General features: G+C 49.4%; 1 protein-coding gene across 1 annotated transcript; it reads right to left on the bottom strand.

The window, feature by feature from the left end:
- Positions 1 to 2,286: 2,286 nt before the first annotated feature.
- clpp (caseinolytic mitochondrial matrix peptidase proteolytic subunit) lies at positions 2,287 to 21,419 on the bottom strand. Its single transcript, XM_079253608.1, has 7 exons — positions 21,331 to 21,419; positions 17,893 to 17,994; positions 17,375 to 17,446; positions 16,200 to 16,296; positions 15,876 to 16,063; positions 15,693 to 15,798; positions 2,287 to 3,900 (listed from the first exon to the last, which is right to left on the bottom strand). The coding sequence occupies exons 1-7, from the start codon at positions 21,340 to 21,342 to the stop codon at positions 3,671 to 3,673; spliced, it is 807 nt and encodes a 268-aa protein (XP_079109734.1). The 5' UTR covers positions 21,343 to 21,419; the 3' UTR covers positions 2,287 to 3,670.
- Positions 21,420 to 21,683: the final 264 nt, after the last annotated feature.

Raw genomic sequence — 21,683 nt, 5'->3', positions numbered from 1 at the left:
GACCCACAGATGGTACTGTCAACACTGCTCCACCTCTGATGCCCAGGACCAGGGCTGTTTATAGCTTTGTGGGGGCCCTAGGCAAGATGCTGTTTTGGGGGCCTCTAGGTTGTCAAACTGTGATGAAGAGATTCCTGACCCTTTAGATGGTCTACTAAGGTGCCATAATCTTTTACACTTCTTGAGCAAAACAGCTGCAGGTAAAAGTAAATATCTTTAAGTTGAGCCACTTAACAAGTTAAACTGTTTAATAGAACATAATACACTGAAAAGAATAGTCTACATCTCAATTGTGACCTTTTTTTTTTGCCCTCGACCCCCTATGATCCTAATGTATCTCTGTTCTTATCTATTGTAAGGCAGCGCTGGTAATAGCAGTATGGCCTAAGCTTATGCTCGGTTCTGTATTGCTCTTTTGTCATGAATGTTACATGTCTATATGTCTGACCTTGGACGAGCTGGCTTAAACTCAGAATTTCCCCTCGGGGATGAATAAAGTATCTTTGATTTGATTGATTTGAATAAATAAAAAAAATATGAAGTATTTAAAAAATGTTTAAATTAAAAATTCAACAGACCAACACTTAAAGTAATGCTAAATTACCCTAGTTTTACACTTATCAGCATAACATCTAATAACACATTCAGAGTAACAGTGACTGTATCATCTTCAAAATGTCTGCTTCCTGGCTTTTTTTTTATCTGCAAAGTCATCAGTGATGTCCTCATCTGACTGCTGTTTGCCCATCTCATGGTTGCGCCTCCAATGCATTTATTTGTAAGGTGTAGGTCCAACCACAATAACACATTTTTAGCTGATTTTTCTCAGTTTGGTTTGTTACAAAGGGCAGAGATATTTTGTCAAACATTAAAAACAATGTGCTTTTATGCTAAAATATTTTTATAATGCTTTTTAACTAAGAAACAAGGTAGCTACAATATAAATAAATGTCTGAATTTGATACTAACATGATTGTTTATTGATCCAGTTGGATTTATCAATCCACTTTTATCTGGTCCAATAACAAATTATCATTCAACCTTACTTGTGAAATATAATTTTCCACAATCTGCTTTCAATATTTTGCGGGTGATTGCAACAGTATGCTGAACAAAATACAGGAGTAGTTGCTGGCTTTCTTTTGATTATGGCTGACTTAATTTATCTATATAGAGTTAAAGCTGTTCAAAGTCTGAAAAGAATTGTCTTAAAATTGTACAATTCAAAAGTTAACAATGGGATGTGAATGAAAACAGAGGAAAAATAAGACCCACATAAAACACTAAAACTCACAAAAATAAAATCACTCATGATTTGATGCATAGAGAGCGGGATATAAACCACCAACCATCAGGTAACAAGACACGCAGCTCTACCGCCCAAGCCAACTGCTACCCTGTAGTTAAAGACCTTATATTGCCATAAAACGAAAAATCAGCCACTGCTTACTATTGCAGTTTATTTTATTTAGACCTAAATTTATTTCTAAGCTTATAAGGGGAGTCATAAACACACAAGATAGCTACAGATAAAAACTGACACTTTAATTCTCCCCAGAAGAGGCTGAAGATGCAGCTTTGGGGCCCCCTGGTGGCTTGGGGGCCCTAACATGCTCTTCTGGCTGCGTCTCCTGGCTGTGTTCACTCAAGGCTTTTCCAGTGATTTCGCAACGATTGAAATATTAATATTTTCCATCTTTTTGTTGCTAAAGTGTTTGATATTTTAGAGAGGATCTTCGTCTGGACTGAGATGAAGATCTCAGCCTTACTCACCAGAGGAAGTCATGGAGTTCCTCAGGGTTCTGTACTTGGACCAATACGTGTCACGGTTTCATGCTTCCCTTAAGTAATATCACCAGACAGCATGGTATAAACTGTCTTTTTTTATGCAGATGATACTCAGATTTACTTCTCCATGAAGCCTGATGGAACCAATCATTTTGTTAGATTACAAAGATGTCCTGGATGAATTATTTCATGAATTTCATTTCATTTACTAAGATCCCCAACAGCAACTGAAGTATCAGTAGCTTTTCTTCCTGTGGTCTCCTCTGGATCACATTACAAATTTAGTTACTTTCATCATTTAACACACAAACACATATAAACACACAAACAGAACATAAAACAGCTCAAAGCAAGAAAAAACCCCACTAATTTTTAACAAAACAGTTGTTTTTTTTTAAGCTAATAACAGACAGACTTCAATATTATCTAAGCTGATCATGTGTTTTTAAGCAAAACAAAAAAGTTCTTTTTTAAAAATATTTTCTTTTATTTTCCAGTAACAGGAATCCATTCCATGCAACCAGGCCTGATAAAGCACTGCTCACTGTTTCACCTCGTTCCACTGATTTTAAAGAACCCAAACATTAAGACCAGGCCATAAAACTGTCTCCTTTACTTGCACCGTGTTGCCTTCAGGTGACACTCCAGTCTTTGTCCTGGTACATTTCTTAAATTCATCCCTGTGAATGACTTTAAAAAACAAGCTAGTGGTGCGTAGACCTCAACCTGGAATCCTCCCAGTTTACAGGGCAGGGAGGGGGCCTTCAGCTGTGGAGCCCCTGCCCATTCCCGCTAAATCTCCTTCATCCCTACGCTCCCCTTCCAAAATTATTTAAATGAACACATTTGGCATTTTATTTGTACAAGTTTGCACTTTTTCTATTTTTATTGATTTTATTATTTCATTGTGTCTATATTTTGTACTATTGTGTTGATGTATGTCTATCTGCAGCTGAACTTGCACTTTGTGCCCGTAACAAATTTTCCCTTGTGGGATAATTAAGTTTAATTCAATTCAAAGACACATAAACGTTGATTTATAAACTATATTCATGTTTGCAGTCATACAGGAAGAACTCCCCAATACGTTCAGACCACGGAGGAGGAAGCAGCAGAAACCCGACCATTAAACTCTGGAATCAGTTTCTGCTTCAGGAAATCTTTGTTTTCACACAGTTTATATGTAAGTTATAAAAATACGACGATGTTTACGGGAAACAAACTAAAAAACTGCCCTGTGATGGACTGGTGACCCGGTTACCTGTCCAGGTCCAGACTGCAGACCCTTAACTGCACCAAGCGGTTAAATGAATGGCTGATGATGAACCCAAAAAGTTTTTTAAAAAAAATAATGATGATCAAATTTATTTACATTCCGTTTATTTAGTTTGTTTTATGATATAAAAACTCTTCAAGTATTTTTACTAAATAGCATCTTAATGTGTGGAACAAATGGCTAAACACATGAAGAGGAGGCTGTTTCATCCCGGGGAGGAACTGTTTCCTGGAGGAGATGGTGGGCTGAAGATGTGTGTGCGTGTGTGTGTGTGTGTGTGTGTGTGTGTGTGTGTGTGTGTGTGTGTGTGCGTGTGTGTGTGTGTGTAAGAGGAGAAAAATCTCACTTTCTTCGTTGTGAGGATGTTTAATAAAAATCTAAAACGTGTCCTCTGAAGCTGAAGTCGTGTTTGGCTCCGTCTGAAAGGCTGTAGAACTGCTGCTGGATCAGAACCGACCTCTGTGGTGGACTGACAGCTGACTGGGATATGACCCCCTCCCCGGTCCGTGTGTCCGGTGTGGGGAGGAGAGAGGCTTGGGTGGCTCCAACCGGGCCGGCGTGGTGAGGAACAGCTTGCAGATCTGGGAACACGCCGTTGTGCACAGTTCAAGGCTCAGGTTTGTAGGAGGAGGGGGGGTTCGTCCCTGGGGAGGCCGGCTCTGGCTCACTGGACTCTGGCTGCAGTGACGGACTGGACGCTGCCTCTGCCGGCTCCTTCTGGACCAGTTCTGGCTCGTCCTGGCCCGCCTGTGGTGGATGGACCAGGACCCGGTCGATGAGGCCGAAGTCCTGGGCCTCCATGGGGCTCATGTAGCGATCCCGCTCCATCACGCTCTCTGGAAGACGGACACAGATCAGCATCGTTCTCCAGAACCTTCGGTTCTAATCGACATCAGTTCTGGCCCAACACGTTCAGATCAATACGATCAATAAGATCAGCTGTTGGAATCTGTTTCACCCAAAATGTTACCTGCTGGCCTCCTACACCCTACACCCAGACTCATTCTGGACCAGGATCTGTCCTCTGACTTCCATATGAAGACCTGGACTCATTCTGGACCAGGATCTGTCCTCTGACTTCCATATGAAGACCTGGACTCATTCTGGACCAGGATCTGTCCTCTGACTTCCATATGAAGACCTGGACTCATTCTGGACCAGGATCTGTCCTCTGACTTCCATATGAAGACCTGGACTCATTCTGGACCAGGATCTGTCCTCTGACTTCCAGATGAAGACCTGGACTCATTCTGGACCAGGATCTGTCCTCTGACTTCCATATAAAGACCTGGACTCATTCTGGACCAGGATCTGTCCTCTGACTTCCATATAAAGACCTGGACTCATTCTGGACCAGGATCTGTCCTCTGACTTCCATATGAAGACCTGGACTCATTCTGGACCAGGATCTGTCCTCTGACTTCCATATGAAGACCTGGACTCATTCTGGACCAGGATCTGTCCTCTGACTTCCAGATGAAGACCTGGACTCATTCTGGACCAGGATCTGTCCTCTGACTTCCATATGAAGACCTGGACTCATTCTGGACCAGGATCTGTCCTCTGACTTCCATATGAGGACCTGGACTCATCCTGGACCAGGATCTGTCCTCTGACTTCCATATGAAGACCTGGACTCATCCTGGACCAGGATCTGTCCTCTGACTTCCAGATAAAGACCTGGACCCCTACTGGACCAGGATCTGTCCTCTGACTTCCAGATAAAGACCTGGACCCCTACTGGACCAGGATCTGTCCTCTGACTTCCAGATGAAGACCTGGACTCATTCTGGACCAGGATCTGTCCTCTGACTTCCAGATAAAGACCTGGACTCATTCTGGACCAGGATCTGTCCTCTGACTTCCATATGAAGACCTGGACTCATTCTGGACCAGGATCTGTCCTCTGACTTCCATATGAAGACCTGGACTCATTCTGGACCAGGATCTGTCCTCTGACTTCCAGATAAAGACCTGGACCCCTACTGGACCAGGATCTGTCCTCTGACTTCCAGATGAAGACCTGGACTCATTCTGGACCAGGATCTGTCCTCTGACTTCCATATGAAGACCTGGACTCATTCTGGACCAGGATCTGTCCTCTGACTTCCATATGAGGACCTGGACTCATCCTGGACCAGGATCTGTCCTCTGACTTCCAGATAAAGACCTGGACTCATTCTGGACCAGGATCTGTCCTCTGACTTCCATATATGAAGACCTGGACTCATCCTGGACCAGGATCTGTCCTCTGACTTCCATATGAAGACCTGGACTCATTCTGGACCAGGATCTGTCCTCTGACTTCCATATGAAGACCTGGACTCATCCTGGACCAGGATCTGTTCTCTGACTTCCAGATAAAGACCTGGACTCATTCTGGACCAGGATCTGTCCTCTGACTTCCAGATAAAGACCTGGACTCATTCTGGACCAGGATCTGTCCTCTGACTTCCATATGAAGACCTGGACTCATCCTGGACCAGGATCTGTCCTCTGACTTCCATATGAAGACCTGGACTCATTCTGGACCAGGATCTGTCCTCTGACTTCCATATGAAGACCTGGACTCATCCTGGACCAGGATCTGTCCTCTGACTTCCATATGAAGACCTGGACTCATCCTGGACCAGGATCTGTCCTCTGACTTCCATATGAAGACCTGGACTCATTCTGGACCAGGATCTGTCCTCTGACTTCCAGATAAAGACCTGGACCCCTACTGGACCAGGATCTGTCCTCTGACTTCCATATGAAGACCTGGACTCATCCTGCACCAGGATCTGTCCTCTGACTTCCATATGAAGACCTGGACTCATTCTGGACCAGGATCTGTCCTCTGACTTCCATATGAAGACCTGGACCCCTACTGGACCAGGATCTGTCCTCTGACTTCCATATGAAGACCTGGACTCATTCTGGACCAGGATCTGTCCTCTGACTTCCATATGAAGACCTGGACTCATCCTGGACCAGGATCTGTCCTCTGACTTCCACATAAAGACCTGGACCCCTACTGGACCAGGATCTGTCCTCTGACTTCCATATGAAGACCTGGACTCATCCTGGACCAGGATCTGTCCTCTGACTTCCACATGAAGACCTGGACCCCTACTGGACCAGGATCTGTCCTCTGACTTCCATATGAAGACCTGGACCCCTACTGGACCAGGATCTGTCCTCTGACTTCCATATGAAGACCTGGACTCATTCTGGACCAGGATCTGTCCTCTGACTTCCATATGAAGACCTGGACTCATTCTGGACCAGGATCTGTCCTCTGACTTCCATATGAAGACCTGGACTCATCCTGGACCAGGATCTGTCCTCTGACTTCCAGATAAAGACCTGGACTCATTCTGGACCAGGATCTGTCCTCTGACTTCCATATGAAGACCTGGACTCATCCTGGACCAGGATCTGTTCTCTGACTTCCATATGAAGACCTGGACTCATTCTGGACCAGGATCTGTCCTCTGACTTCCATATGAAGACCTGGACTCATCCTGGACCAGGATCTGTCCTCTGACTTCCATATGAAGACCTGGACTCATTCTGGACCAGGATCTGTCCTCTGACTTCCATATGAAGACCTGGACTCATTCTGGACCAGGATCTGTCCTCTGACTTCCATATGAAGACCTGGACTCATCCTGGACCAGGATCTGTCCTCTGACTTCCATATGAAGACCTGGACTCATTCTGGACCAGGATCTGTCCTCTGACTTCCAGATAAAGACCTGGACCCCTACTGGACCAGGATCTGTCCTCTGACTTCCAGATGAAGACCTGGACTCATTCTGGACCAGGATCTGTCCTCTGACTTCCATATGAAGACCTGGACTCATTCTGGACCAGGATCTGTCCTCTGACTTCCATATGAAGACCTGGACCCCTACTGGACCAGGATCTGTCCTCTGACTTCCATATGAAGACCTGGACTCATTCTGGACCAGGATCTGTCCTCTGACTTCCATATGAAGACCTGGACTCATCCTGGACCAGGATCTGTCCTCTGACTTCCACATAAAGACCTGGACCCCTACTGGACCAGGATCTGTCCTCTGACTTCCATATGAAGACCTGGACTCATCCTGGACCAGGATCTGTTCTCTGACTTCCATATGAAGACCTGGACCCCTACTGGACCAGGATCTGTCCTCTGACTTCCACATGAAGACCTGGACCCCTACTGGACCAGGATCTGTCCTCTGACTTCCATATGAAGACCTGGACTCATCCTGGACCAGGATCTGTCCTCTGACTTCCACATGAAGACCTGGACCCCTACTGGACCAGGATCTGTCCTCTGACTTCCATATGAAGACCTGGACCCCTACTGGACCAGGATCTGTCCTCTGACTTCCATATGAAGACCTGGACTCATTCTGGACCAGGATCTGTTCTCTGACTTCCATATGAAGACCTGGACTCATCCTGGACCAGGATCTGTCCTCTGACTTCCACATGAAGACCTGGACCCCTACTGGACCAGGATCTGTCCTCTGACTTCCATATGAAGACCTGGACCCCTACTGGACCAGGATCTGTCCTCTGACTTCCATATGAAGACCTGGACTCATTCTGGACCAGGATCTGTCCTCTGACTTCCATATGAAGACCTGGACTCATCCTGGACCAGGATCTGTCCTCTGACTTCCATATGAAGACCTGGACTCATCCTGGACCAGGATCTGTCCTCTGACTTCCAGATGAAGACCTGGACTCATTCTGGACCAGGATCTGTCCTCTGACTTCCATATGAAGACCTGGACCCCTACTGGACCAGGATCTGTCCTCTGACTTCCATATGAAGACCTGGACCCCTACTGGACCAGGATCTGTCCTCTGACTTCCATATGAAGACCTGGACTCATTCTGGACCAGGATCTGTCCTCTGACTTCCATATGAAGACCTGGACCCCTACTGGACCAGGATCTGTCCTCTGACTTCCATATGAAGACCTGGACTCATTCTGGACCAGGATCTGTCCTCTGACTTCCATATGAAGACCTGGACTCATCCTGGACCAGGATCTGTCCTCTGACTTCCACATAAAGACCTGGACCCCTACTGGACCAGGATCTGTCCTCTGACTTCCATATGAAGACCTGGACTCATCCTGGACCAGGATCTGTCCTCTGACTTCCACATGAAGACCTGGACCCCTACTGGACCAGGATCTGTTCTCTGACTTCCATATGAAGACCTGGACTCATTCTGGACCAGGATCTGTCCTCTGACTTCCATATGAAGACCTGGACTCATTCTGGACCAGGATCTGTCCTCTGACTTCCATATGAAGACCTGGACTCATTCTGGACCAGGATCTGTCCTCTGACTTCCATATGAAGACCTGGACTCATTCTGGACCAGGATCTGTCCTCTGACTTCCATATGAAGACCTGGACTCATCCTGGACCAGGATCTGTCCTCTGACTTCCATATGAAGACCTGGACTCATTCTGGACCAGGATCTGTCCTCTGACTTCCAGATAAAGACCTGGACCCCTACTGGACCAGGATCTGTCCTCTGACTTCCAGATGAAGACCTGGACTCATTCTGGACCAGGATCTGTCCTCTGACTTCCATATGAAGACCTGGACTCATTCTGGACCAGGATCTGTCCTCTGACTTCCATATGAAGACCTGGACCCCTACTGGACCAGGATCTGTCCTCTGACTTCCATATGAAGACCTGGACTCATTCTGGACCAGGATCTGTCCTCTGACTTCCATATGAAGACCTGGACTCATCCTGGACCAGGATCTGTCCTCTGACTTCCACATAAAGACCTGGACCCCTACTGGACCAGGATCTGTCCTCTGACTTCCATATGAAGACCTGGACTCATCCTGGACCAGGATCTGTTCTCTGACTTCCATATGAAGACCTGGACCCCTACTGGACCAGGATCTGTCCTCTGACTTCCATATGAAGACCTGGACTCATTCTGGACCAGGATCTGTTCTCTGACTTCCATATGAAGACCTGGACTCATCCTGGACCAGGATCTGTCCTCTGACTTCCACATGAAGACCTGGACCCCTACTGGACCAGGATCTGTCCTCTGACTTCCATATGAAGACCTGGACCCCTACTGGACCAGGATCTGTCCTCTGACTTCCATATGAAGACCTGGACTCATTCTGGACCAGGATCTGTCCTCTGACTTCCATATGAAGACCTGGACTCATTCTGGACCAGGATCTGTCCTCTGACTTCCAGATGAAGACCTGGACTCATTCTGGACCAGGATCTGTCCTCTGACTTCCATATGAAGACCTGGACCCCTACTGGACCAGGATCTGTCCTCTGACTTCCATATGAAGACCTGGACCCCTACTGGACCAGGATCTGTCCTCTGACTTCCATATGAAGACCTGGACTCATTCTGGACCAGGATCTGTCCTCTGACTTCCATATGAAGACCTGGACCCCTACTGGACCAGGATCTGTCCTCTGACTTCCATATGAAGACCTGGACTCATTCTGGACCAGGATCTGTCCTCTGACTTCCACATAAAGACCTGGACCCCTACTGGACCAGGATCTGTCCTCTGACTTCCATATGAAGACCTGGACTCATCCTGGACCAGGATCTGTCCTCTGACTTCCACATGAAGACCTGGACCCCTACTGGACCAGGATCTGTTCTCTGACTTCCATATGAAGACCTGGACTCATTCTGGACCAGGATCTGTCCTCTGACTTCCATATGAAGACCTGGACTCATTCTGGACCAGGATCTGTCCTCTGACTTCCATATGAAGACCTGGACTCATCCTGGACCAGGATCTGTCCTCTGACTTCCAGATAAAGACCTGGACTCATTCTGGACCAGGATCTGTCCTCTGACTTCCATATGAAGACCTGGACTCATCCTGGACCAGGATCTGTTCTCTGACTTCCATATGAAGACCTGGACTCATTCTGGACCAGGATCTGTCCTCTGACTTCCATATGAAGACCTGGACTCATCCTGGACCAGGATCTGTCCTCTGACTTCCATATGAAGACCTGGACTCATTCTGGACCAGGATCTGTCCTCTGACTTCCATATGAAGACCTGGACTCATTCTGGACCAGGATCTGTCCTCTGACTTCCATATGAAGACCTGGACTCATCCTGGACCAGGATCTGTCCTCTGACTTCCATATGAAGACCTGGACTCATTCTGGACCAGGATCTGTCCTCTGACTTCCAGATAAAGACCTGGACCCCTACTGGACCAGGATCTGTCCTCTGACTTCCAGATGAAGACCTGGACTCATTCTGGACCAGGATCTGTCCTCTGACTTCCATATGAAGACCTGGACTCATTCTGGACCAGGATCTGTCCTCTGACTTCCATATGAAGACCTGGACCCCTACTGGACCAGGATCTGTCCTCTGACTTCCATATGAAGACCTGGACTCATTCTGGACCAGGATCTGTCCTCTGACTTCCATATGAAGACCTGGACTCATCCTGGACCAGGATCTGTCCTCTGACTTCCACATAAAGACCTGGACCCCTACTGGACCAGGATCTGTCCTCTGACTTCCATATGAAGACCTGGACTCATCCTGGACCAGGATCTGTTCTCTGACTTCCATATGAAGACCTGGACCCCTACTGGACCAGGATCTGTCCTCTGACTTCCATATGAAGACCTGGACTCATTCTGGACCAGGATCTGTTCTCTGACTTCCATATGAAGACCTGGACTCATCCTGGACCAGGATCTGTCCTCTGACTTCCACATGAAGACCTGGACCCCTACTGGACCAGGATCTGTCCTCTGACTTCCATATGAAGACCTGGACCCCTACTGGACCAGGATCTGTCCTCTGACTTCCATATGAAGACCTGGACTCATTCTGGACCAGGATCTGTCCTCTGACTTCCATATGAAGACCTGGACTCATTCTGGACCAGGATCTGTCCTCTGACTTCCAGATGAAGACCTGGACTCATTCTGGACCAGGATCTGTCCTCTGACTTCCATATGAAGACCTGGACCCCTACTGGACCAGGATCTGTCCTCTGACTTCCATATGAAGACCTGGACCCCTACTGGACCAGGATCTGTCCTCTGACTTCCATATGAAGACCTGGACTCATTCTGGACCAGGATCTGTCCTCTGACTTCCATATGAAGACCTGGACCCCTACTGGACCAGGATCTGTCCTCTGACTTCCATATGAAGACCTGGACTCATTCTGGACCAGGATCTGTCCTCTGACTTCCATATGAAGACCTGGACTCATCCTGGACCAGGATCTGTCCTCTGACTTCCACATAAAGACCTGGACCCCTACTGGACCAGGATCTGTCCTCTGACTTCCATATGAAGACCTGGACTCATCCTGGACCAGGATCTGTCCTCTGACTTCCACATGAAGACCTGGACCCCTACTGGACCAGGATCTGTTCTCTGACTTCCATATGAAGACCTGGACTCATTCTGGACCAGGATCTGTCCTCTGACTTCCATATGAAGACCTGGACTCATCCTGGACCAGGATCTGTCCTCTGACTTCCATATGAAGACCTGGACTCATTCTGGACCAGGATCTGTCCTCTGACTTCCATATGAAGACCTGGACTCATTCTGGACCAGGATCTGTCCTCTGACTTCCATATGAAGACCTGGACTCATCCTGGACCAGGATCTGTCCTCTGACTTCCATATGAAGACCTGGACTCATTCTGGACCAGGATCTGTCCTCTGACTTCCAGATAAAGACCTGGACCCCTACTGGACCAGGATCTGTCCTCTGACTTCCAGATGAAGACCTGGACTCATTCTGGACCAGGATCTGTCCTCTGACTTCCATATGAAGACCTGGACTCATTCTGGACCAGGATCTGTCCTCTGACTTCCATATGAAGACCTGGACCCCTACTGGACCAGGATCTGTCCTCTGACTTCCATATGAAGACCTGGACTCATTCTGGACCAGGATCTGTCCTCTGACTTCCATATGAAGACCTGGACTCATCCTGGACCAGGATCTGTCCTCTGACTTCCACATAAAGACCTGGACCCCTACTGGACCAGGATCTGTCCTCTGACTTCCATATGAAGACCTGGACTCATCCTGGACCAGGATCTGTTCTCTGACTTCCATATGAAGACCTGGACCCCTACTGGACCAGGATCTGTCCTCTGACTTCCATATGAAGACCTGGACTCATTCTGGACCAGGATCTGTTCTCTGACTTCCATATGAAGACCTGGACTCATCCTGGACCAGGATCTGTCCTCTGACTTCCACATGAAGACCTGGACCCCTACTGGACCAGGATCTGTCCTCTGACTTCCATATGAAGACCTGGACCCCTACTGGACCAGGATCTGTCCTCTGACTTCCATATGAAGACCTGGACTCATTCTGGACCAGGATCTGTCCTCTGACTTCCATATGAAGACCTGGACTCATCCTGGACCAGGATCTGTCCTCTGACTTCCATATGAAGACCTGGACTCATCCTGGACCAGGATCTGTCCTCTGACTTCCAGATGAAGACCTGGACTCATTCTGGACCAGGATCTGTCCTCTGACTTCCATATGAAGACCTGGACCCCTACTGGACCAGGATCTGTCCTCTGACTTCCAGATGAAGACCTGGACTCATCCTGGACCAGGATCTGTCCTCTGACTTCCAGATGAAGACCTGGACTCATCCTGGACCAGGATCTGTCCTCTGACTTCCAGATAAAGACCTGGACTCATTCTGGACCAGGATCTGTCCTCTGACTTCCATATATTGACCTGGACTCATTCTGGACCAGGATCTGTCCTCTGACTTCCACATAAAGACCTGGACCCCTACTGGACCAGGATCTGTCCTCTGACTTCCATATATTGACCTGGACTCATTCTGGACCAGGATCTGTCCCCTGACTTCCATTTGAAGACCTGGACTCATTCTGGACCAGGATCTGTCCTCTGACTTCCATATGAAGACCTGGACTCATCCTGGACCAGGATCTGTCCTCTGACTTCCATATGAAGACCTGGACTCATCCTGGACCAGGATCTGTCCTCTGACTTCCAGATGAAGACCTGGACTCATTCTGGACCAGGATCTGTCCTCTGACTTCCATATGAAGACCTGGACCCCTACTGGACCAGGATCTGTCCTCTGACTTCCATATGAAGACCTGGACCCCTACTGGACCAGGATCTGTCCTCTGACTTCCATATGAAGACCTGGACTCATTCTGGACCAGGATCTGTCCTCTGACTTCCATATGAAGACCTGGACCCCTACTGGACCAGGATCTGTCCTCTGACTTCCATATGAAGACCTGGACTCATTCTGGACCAGGATCTGTCCTCTGACTTCCATATGAAGACCTGGACTCATCCTGGACCAGGATCTGTCCTCTGACTTCCACATAAAGACCTGGACCCCTACTGGACCAGGATCTGTCCTCTGACTTCCATATGAAGACCTGGACTCATCCTGGACCAGGATCTGTCCTCTGACTTCCACATGAAGACCTGGACCCCTACTGGACCAGGATCTGTTCTCTGACTTCCATATGAAGACCTGGACTCATTCTGGACCAGGATCTGTCCTCTGACTTCCATATGAAGACCTGGACTCATTCTGGACCAGGATCTGTCCTCTGACTTCCATATGAAGACCTGGACTCATCCTGGACCAGGATCTGTCCTCTGACTTCCAGATAAAGACCTGGACTCATTCTGGACCAGGATCTGTCCTCTGACTTCCATATGAAGACCTGGACTCATCCTGGACCAGGATCTGTTCTCTGACTTCCATATGAAGACCTGGACTCATTCTGGACCAGGATCTGTCCTCTGACTTCCATATGAAGACCTGGACTCATCCTGGACCAGGATCTGTCCTCTGACTTCCATATGAAGACCTGGACTCATTCTGGACCAGGATCTGTCCTCTGACTTCCATATGAAGACCTGGACTCATTCTGGACCAGGATCTGTCCTCTGACTTCCATATGAAGACCTGGACTCATCCTGGACCAGGATCTGTCCTCTGACTTCCATATGAAGACCTGGACTCATTCTGGACCAGGATCTGTCCTCTGACTTCCAGATAAAGACCTGGACCCCTACTGGACCAGGATCTGTCCTCTGACTTCCAGATGAAGACCTGGACTCATTCTGGACCAGGATCTGTCCTCTGACTTCCATATGAAGACCTGGACCCCTACTGGACCAGGATCTGTCCTCTGACTTCCATATGAAGACCTGGACTCATTCTGGACCAGGATCTGTCCTCTGACTTCCATATGAAGACCTGGACTCATCCTGGACCAGGATCTGTCCTCTGACTTCCACATAAAGACCTGGACCCCTACTGGACCAGGATCTGTCCTCTGACTTCCATATGAAGACCTGGACTCATCCTGGACCAGGATCTGTTCTCTGACTTCCATATGAAGACCTGGACCCCTACTGGACCAGGATCTGTCCTCTGACTTCCATATGAAGACCTGGACTCATTCTGGACCAGGATCTGTTCTCTGACTTCCATATGAAGACCTGGACTCATCCTGGACCAGGATCTGTCCTCTGACTTCCACATGAAGACCTGGACCCCTACTGGACCAGGATCTGTCCTCTGACTTCCATATGAAGACCTGGACCCCTACTGGACCAGGATCTGTCCTCTGACTTCCATATGAAGACCTGGACTCATTCTGGACCAGGATCTGTCCTCTGACTTCCATATGAAGACCTGGACTCATCCTGGACCAGGATCTGTCCTCTGACTTCCATATGAAGACCTGGACTCATCCTGGACCAGGATCTGTCCTCTGACTTCCAGATGAAGACCTGGACTCATTCTGGACCAGGATCTGTCCTCTGACTTCCATATGAAGACCTGGACCCCTACTGGACCAGGATCTGTCCTCTGACTTCCAGATGAAGACCTGGACTCATCCTGGACCAGGATCTGTCCTCTGACTTCCAGATGAAGACCTGGACTCATCCTGGACCAGGATCTGTCCTCTGACTTCCAGATAAAGACCTGGACTCATCCTGGACCAGGATCTGTCCTCTGACTTCCATATGAAGACCTGGACTCATCCTGGACCAGGATCTGTCCTCTGACTTCCAGATGAAGACCTGGACTCATTCTGGACCAGGATCTGTCCTCTGACTTCCATATATTGACCTGGACTCATTCTGGACCAGGATCTGTCCTCTGACTTCCACATAAAGACCTGGACCCCTACTGGACCAGGATCTGTCCTCTGACTTCCATATATTGACCTGGACTCATTCTGGACCAGGATCTGTCCCCTGACTTCCATTTGAAGACCTGGACTCATCCTGGACCAGGATCTGTCCTCTGACTTCCATATGAAGACCTGGACTCATCCTTGACCAGGACCTGTCCTCTGACCCTCATATGAAACCAGATTCTGATCCGTCCAGGACTAAATGCTGGATTTTGTGTCTCTGGTTGAGTCTGTGGTCTTTGCAGGCGAGGTGCCGCCTTAATCGGACTAAGCGGTTTGGATAATGGATGAATGAATGGATTCCTGGAGGAACTGGACTACCAGGCTGTATCACCGTTGCCATGGACACCGTGTCTCCAACAGCGCCCCCTGCAGGAGGCGGTGCAGACGTACCGATGGTGTCCAGCGGCTGTCCCGTGTGTTTGGCGTAGATGTTGTTGATCTGTCTCTTCAGCTTCAGGATCTCCTCGGCCTGGATGGCGATGTCGGTGGCCTGACCCTGGACAGACAAACCCCCCCACATCAGTCCCTGTTTCACCGAGTCCAGCTCGAGGTGAGGTCCGGTTCCTGACTCACCCTGGCGCCACCGGAGGGCTGGTGGACCATGATGCGAGCGTTGGGCAGCGAGTGCCTCATGCCGGTGGTACCGGCGGCCAGCAGCAAGCTGCCCATGCTGGCGGCCTGGCCGACGCACCAGGTGGAGATGGGGTTCAGGATGTACTGCATGGTGTCGTAGATGGCCAGACCTGCCGTCACCACACCGCCTGGGGAGGACCACAGCACCCAAACCTCATTCTGACATTGGTCTTCCTCTGGTTTCCATGACATCCACTGTGTGTGTGTGTGTGTGTTTGTGTGTTTGTGTGTGGGGCAGGGGGGGGGGGGGGGGGGGGGTCCTACCTGGACTGTTGATGTACATGTGGATCGGCTTGTTGTTGCTTTCTGACTGCAGGAAGAGCAGCTGGGCGATAACCAGGCTGGCTACAGAGTCATCGATCTGAGGACAGGAGGACGGGAGGGGGGGGCAAGAGAAGAGGAGGGAGGACAGGAGGGGGGACAAGAGGACAGGAGGGAGGAGAGGAGGGGGGACAGGAGGGGGGACAAGAGGACAGGAGGGAGGAGAGGAGGGGGGACAGGAGGGGGGACAAGAGGACAGGAGGGAGGAGAGGAGGGGGGACAGGAGGGGGGACAAGAGGACAGGAGGGGGGACAGGAGGGGGGACAAGAGGACAGGAGGGAGGACAGGAGGGGGGACGGGAGGGAGGAGAGGAGGGGGGACAAGAGGACAGGAGGGAGGACAGGAGGGGGGATGGGAGGGAGGACGGGAGGGGGGGCGTGAGGGGGGACGTGAGGGGGGACAGGAGGGGGGACGTGAGGGGGGACAGGAGGGAGGACGGGAGGGGGGACAGGAGGGGGGACGTGAGGGGGGACAGGAGGGAGGACGGGAGGGGGGACGTGAGGGGGGACAGGAGGGAGGACGGGAGGGGGGACGTGAGGGGGGACAGGAGGGAGGACGTGAGGGGGGACAGGAGGGAGGATGTGAGGGGGGACAGGAGGGAGGACGGGAGGGGGGACGTGAGGGGGGACAGGAGGGAGGACGTGAGGGGGGACAGGAGGGAGGACGGGAGGGGGGACGTGAGGGGGGACAGGAGGGAGGACGGGAGGGGGGACGTGAGGGGGGACAGAAGGGAGGACGTGAGGGGGGACAGGAGGGTGGACGTGAGGGGGGACAGGAGGGAGGACGTGAGGGGGGACAGGAGGGAGGACGGGAGGGGGGACGTGAGGGGGGACAGGAGGGAGGACGTGAGGGGGGACAGGAGGGAGGACGGGAGGGGGGACGTGAGGGGGGACAGGAGGGAGGACGTGAGGGGGGACAGGAGGGTGGACGTGAGGGGGGACAGGAGGGAGGACGGGAGGGGGGACGTGAGGGGGGACAGGAGGGAGGACGGGAGGGGGGACGTGAGGGGGGACAGGAGGGGGGACGTGAGGGGGGACAGGAGAGAGGGGTGTGAATAGGACTCATTGACAAACGTCTGTGGAAACGTGTCCACATGGTGATGTCCGTCCAACACTTACGGGTCCCATGACGCAGATGATCCGTTCCCTCAGGAGACGAGAGTAGATGTCGTAGGCCCGCTCCCCCCTCCCCTGGAGGAAAAAACAGAACTCATTAAACTCCAGGTGGTATTCTGATGGTCGAGCACGCAGCAGTAAAACACAGAAACATGATGTCTGGACGCGGTCAGAAGGACTAAAACAGATCATAAATGTTGTTTAAATAACTAGTTCTGAATGACCAGCGCTGCAAAATGCTGCTATAAAACAGAAAAATGTCCGATCGGGTCCGAGTTCTGGTCAATTATACGAATATTTAAAAGAAAATGAAACAACGCCGTTGGAAACGTGTCTTTATTCTATAAATTCACAATCAGCTCATGTTTTCCATCAAATGGTCCCAGTTTCATCTGATAAGTTGAAAGTGGAAGAAAATATATTATTTATATGATTTACAACCTATCTGTTTTTAGTCCTGATATTTTAAGAACGGTGGAATAAAAGAGTTTCTGTGTGGGATCAACGTGCGTCACACCCACCGTCTGCTCCACCACTATGGGTATGAGAGGACTCCTCCATACGGGACTGTGATGGATGGATCTGCTGTGCTTCAGCGTCAGACCCCCAATACTCAACGCCGTCTGAAACAAAGCAGGATAAAGGTTGTTTTTCAATAAAAACTTTGTTGTTCTTCTATAACTATTTCAGGAATGTTCCAGATTATTACTCCTGTCAAAGAAAATATCCATCGAAGAATAGGATGGTGGAGCTGCTGCCTCCAGGTCTGGCAGAAAGATGTCATGAGGTATGTAGGGTGTAGGAGGCATGTAGGAGGCATGTAGGATACAGGAGGCACGTAGGGTGTAGGAGGCACGCAGGGTGTAGGAGGCACGCAGGGTGTAGGAGGCACGCAGGATGTAGGAGGCACGCAGGATGTAGGAGGCACGTAGGATGTAGGAGGCACGCAGGATGTAGGAGGCACGCAGGATGTAGGAGGCACGTAGGGTGTAGGAGGCTCGTAGGATGTAGGAGGCTCGTAGGATGTAGGAGGCACGTAGGATGTAGGAGGCACGCAGGATGTAGGAGGCACGCAGGATATAGGAGGCACGCAGGATATAGGAGGCATGTAGGATGTAGGAGGCATGTAGGGTGTAGGAGGCATGTAGGGTGTATGAGGCATGTAGGATGTAGGAGGCATGTAGGATGTAGGAGGCATGTAGGGTGTATGAGGCATGTAGGATGTAGGAGGCATGTAGGGTGTATGAGGCACGTAGGGTGTATGATGCATGTAGGAGGCATGTAGGAGGCATGTAGGATGTAGGAGGCATGTAGGGTGTATGAGGCATGTAGGATGTAGGAGGCATGTAGGAGGCATGTAGAGTGTAGAAGGCATGTAGGATGTAGGAGGCATGTAGGAGGCATGTAGGATGTAGGCGGCATGTAGGGTGTATGAGGCATGTAGGATGTATGAGGCATGTAGGATGTAGGAGGCATGTAGGAGGCATGTAGGGTGTATGAGGCATGTAGGATGTAGGAGGCATGTAGGAGGCATGTAGGATGTAGGAGGCATGTAGGGTGTATGAGGCATGTAGGATGTAGGAGGCATGTAGGGTGTAGGAGGCATGTGAGATGTAGGAGGCATGTAGGAGGCATGTAGGATGTAGGAGGCATGTAGGGTGTATGAGGCATGTAGGATGTAGGAGGCATGTAGGAGGCATGTAGGATGTAGGCGGCATGTAGGGTGTATGAGGCATGTAGGATGTAGGAGGCATGTAGGATGTAGGAGGCATGTAGGGTGTAGGAGGCACGCAGGGTGTAGGAGGCACGTAGGATGTAGGAGGCATGTAGGATGTAGGGTGTAGGAGGCATGCAGGGTGTAGGAGGCACGTAGGATGTAGGAGGCATGTAGGATGTAGGGTGTAGGAGGCACGTAGGGTGTAGGAGGCACGTAGGATACAGGAGGCACGAAGGATGTAGGAGGCAGGTAGGATGTAGGAGGCACGCAGGATACAGGAGGCACGAAGGATGTAAGAGGCATGTAGGATGTAGGAGGCAGGTAGGATGTAGGAGGCACGTAGAGTGTAGGAGGCACGTAGGATGTAGGAGGCACGTAGGATGTAGGAGGCATGTAGGGTGTAGGAGGCATGTAGGATGTAGGAGGCATGTAGGGTGTATGTGGCATGTAGGATGTAGGAGACACGTAGGGTGTAGGAGACACGTAGGGTGTAGGAGACACGTAGGGTGTAGGAGACACATAGGATGTAGGAGGCATGTAGGATGTAGGAGGCATGTAGGATGTCGGAGGCATGTAGGATGTAGGATGTAGGGTGTAGGAGGCATGTAGGATGTAGGAGGCATGTAGGGTGTATGAGGCATGTAGAATGTAGGATGTAGGAGGCATATAGGGTGTAGGAGGCATGTAGGGTGTAGGAGGCATGTAGGATGTAGGAGACATGTAGGGTGTATGAGGCATGTAGGATGTAGGAGGCATGTAGGGTGTATGAGGCATGTAGGGTGTATGAGGCATGTAGGTTGTAGGAGGCATGTAGGGTGTAGGAGGCATGTAGGGTGTAGGAGGCATGTAGGATGTAGGAGGCATGTAGGGTGTATGAGGCATGTAGGATGTAGGAGGCATGTAGGATGTAGGAGGCATGTAGGGTGTATGAGGCATGTAGGATGTAGGAGGCATGTAGGGTGTATGAGGCATGTAGGATGCAGGAGGCATGTAGGATGTAGGAGGCATGTAGGGTGTATGAGGCATGTAGGATGTAGGAGGCATGTAGGATGTATGAGGCATGTAGGATGTAGGAGGCATGTAGGGTGTAGGAGGCATGTAAGAGATAGGAGGCATGTAGGATGTAGGAGGCATGTAGGGTGTATGAGGCATGTAGGGTGTATGAGGCATGTAGGGTGTAGGAGGCATGTAGGATGTAGGAGGCATGTAGGGTGTATGAGGCATGTAGGGTGTATGAGGCATGTAGGGTGTAGGAGGCATGTAGGGTGTAGGAGGCATGTAGGAGGCATGTAGGATGTAGGAGGCATGTATGAGGCATGTAGGATGTAGGAGGCATGTAGGGTGTATGAGGCATGTAGGATGTAGGAGGCATGTTGTATAAAATGGACATGTCCAGATTAACCTGCTTTGTCTCCTTCAAACTGGAACAATCAAAACATTTTACAACTTCAGCTTCGTCCCTTTTTTTTCTTCATCATCATCTTCATCGTCTAAAACCTTTTCTGACAGGTGTGGAGATGTGATTATTGATCAGTTTGATCAATTGATCATTTATAGTCTGAGCAGGTTAACTTCCTGGTCTATGTTTTGTAACTGTTGTTTTAGCCTGATGGTCTGGTTTGTGGGACGTCCTGCATCTTTTCACGGCCAGCCATCTGTGATGTCAGTCGGACAGTATTATCTGATCAAACTGACTGATCAAGAAGATTTCTCTGCAGCTGATCAGATTCCTACATGACTGACCAGCCTGTGATTGATCAGATTCCTGTCTCCTGTGAAGTCTGCAGGAATCTGATCACACACCTTATCGAACCGTTCAGTCAGTTTCTGTGTGAATGAAAGCGGATTAATCTAACATTAAACTGGTCTAATCCAGACTATTTCATCATATCGATCCTCTGAAGATCAATAACAACACGAGTGGCACATGTTACAAGTAACAACAGGAATCTTCCGCTGACGATCTGCTCAGTTTGACATGTTTTACAGCGGGATGTGGTCATGTACAGGGATATAGTGTATCCAAAAACCAGTTTGTGCGGAGCACTGGGAACTGTGGTTCACGTTCAGCACTGGGAACTGTGGTTCAGAGGTGATGCATGTAAACGTTACACAACAACAACAACCAGACAACAGGCTCCAGACTAACACCGTCACCGGTCAGGTCCGGTTCTAGATCAGGTTCGGATCTGAATGTTTCCGGATTAATGACAGATTATAAAACAGAAGTTTTTCTACTTACTCGAAGCAGCATTTTTATAAAACTCGGCTTTTCTCCTCCTCTGTGTGACCCCGGTTACACCAGAAACAGTTCCGTGACGACTTCCTCCTCCTCCTCTTTGTCTGGCAGGAAAATGTTTAGCGCCACCAGGTGTCGATGAGGAAATCTTCTTTTCTGTGGATGAACCATGTGAAGCTGTTTTCTTCTTCCAATAAATAAACAAATAAATGGATTTGGGAATGGCATTTGTATTTAATTGTTTACACTTTCATTTATTTAAGTACTTTCCCAATTTACAATATTATTTCATAATGGCATTTTGACTATATGGTACATTTTGTTGCAACTATGAAGAGACTTTTTTTTTTTTTTTC

The sequence above is a fragment of the Telmatherina bonti genome, assembly GCF_933228915.1.
Source record: "Telmatherina bonti genome assembly, chromosome: 14".
Taxonomy (NCBI): Eukaryota; Metazoa; Chordata; class Actinopteri; order Atheriniformes; family Telmatherinidae; genus Telmatherina; species Telmatherina bonti.
The sequence above is the reverse complement of the archived record's forward strand: the minus strand, read 5'-3'. Positions and strand labels throughout refer to the sequence as shown.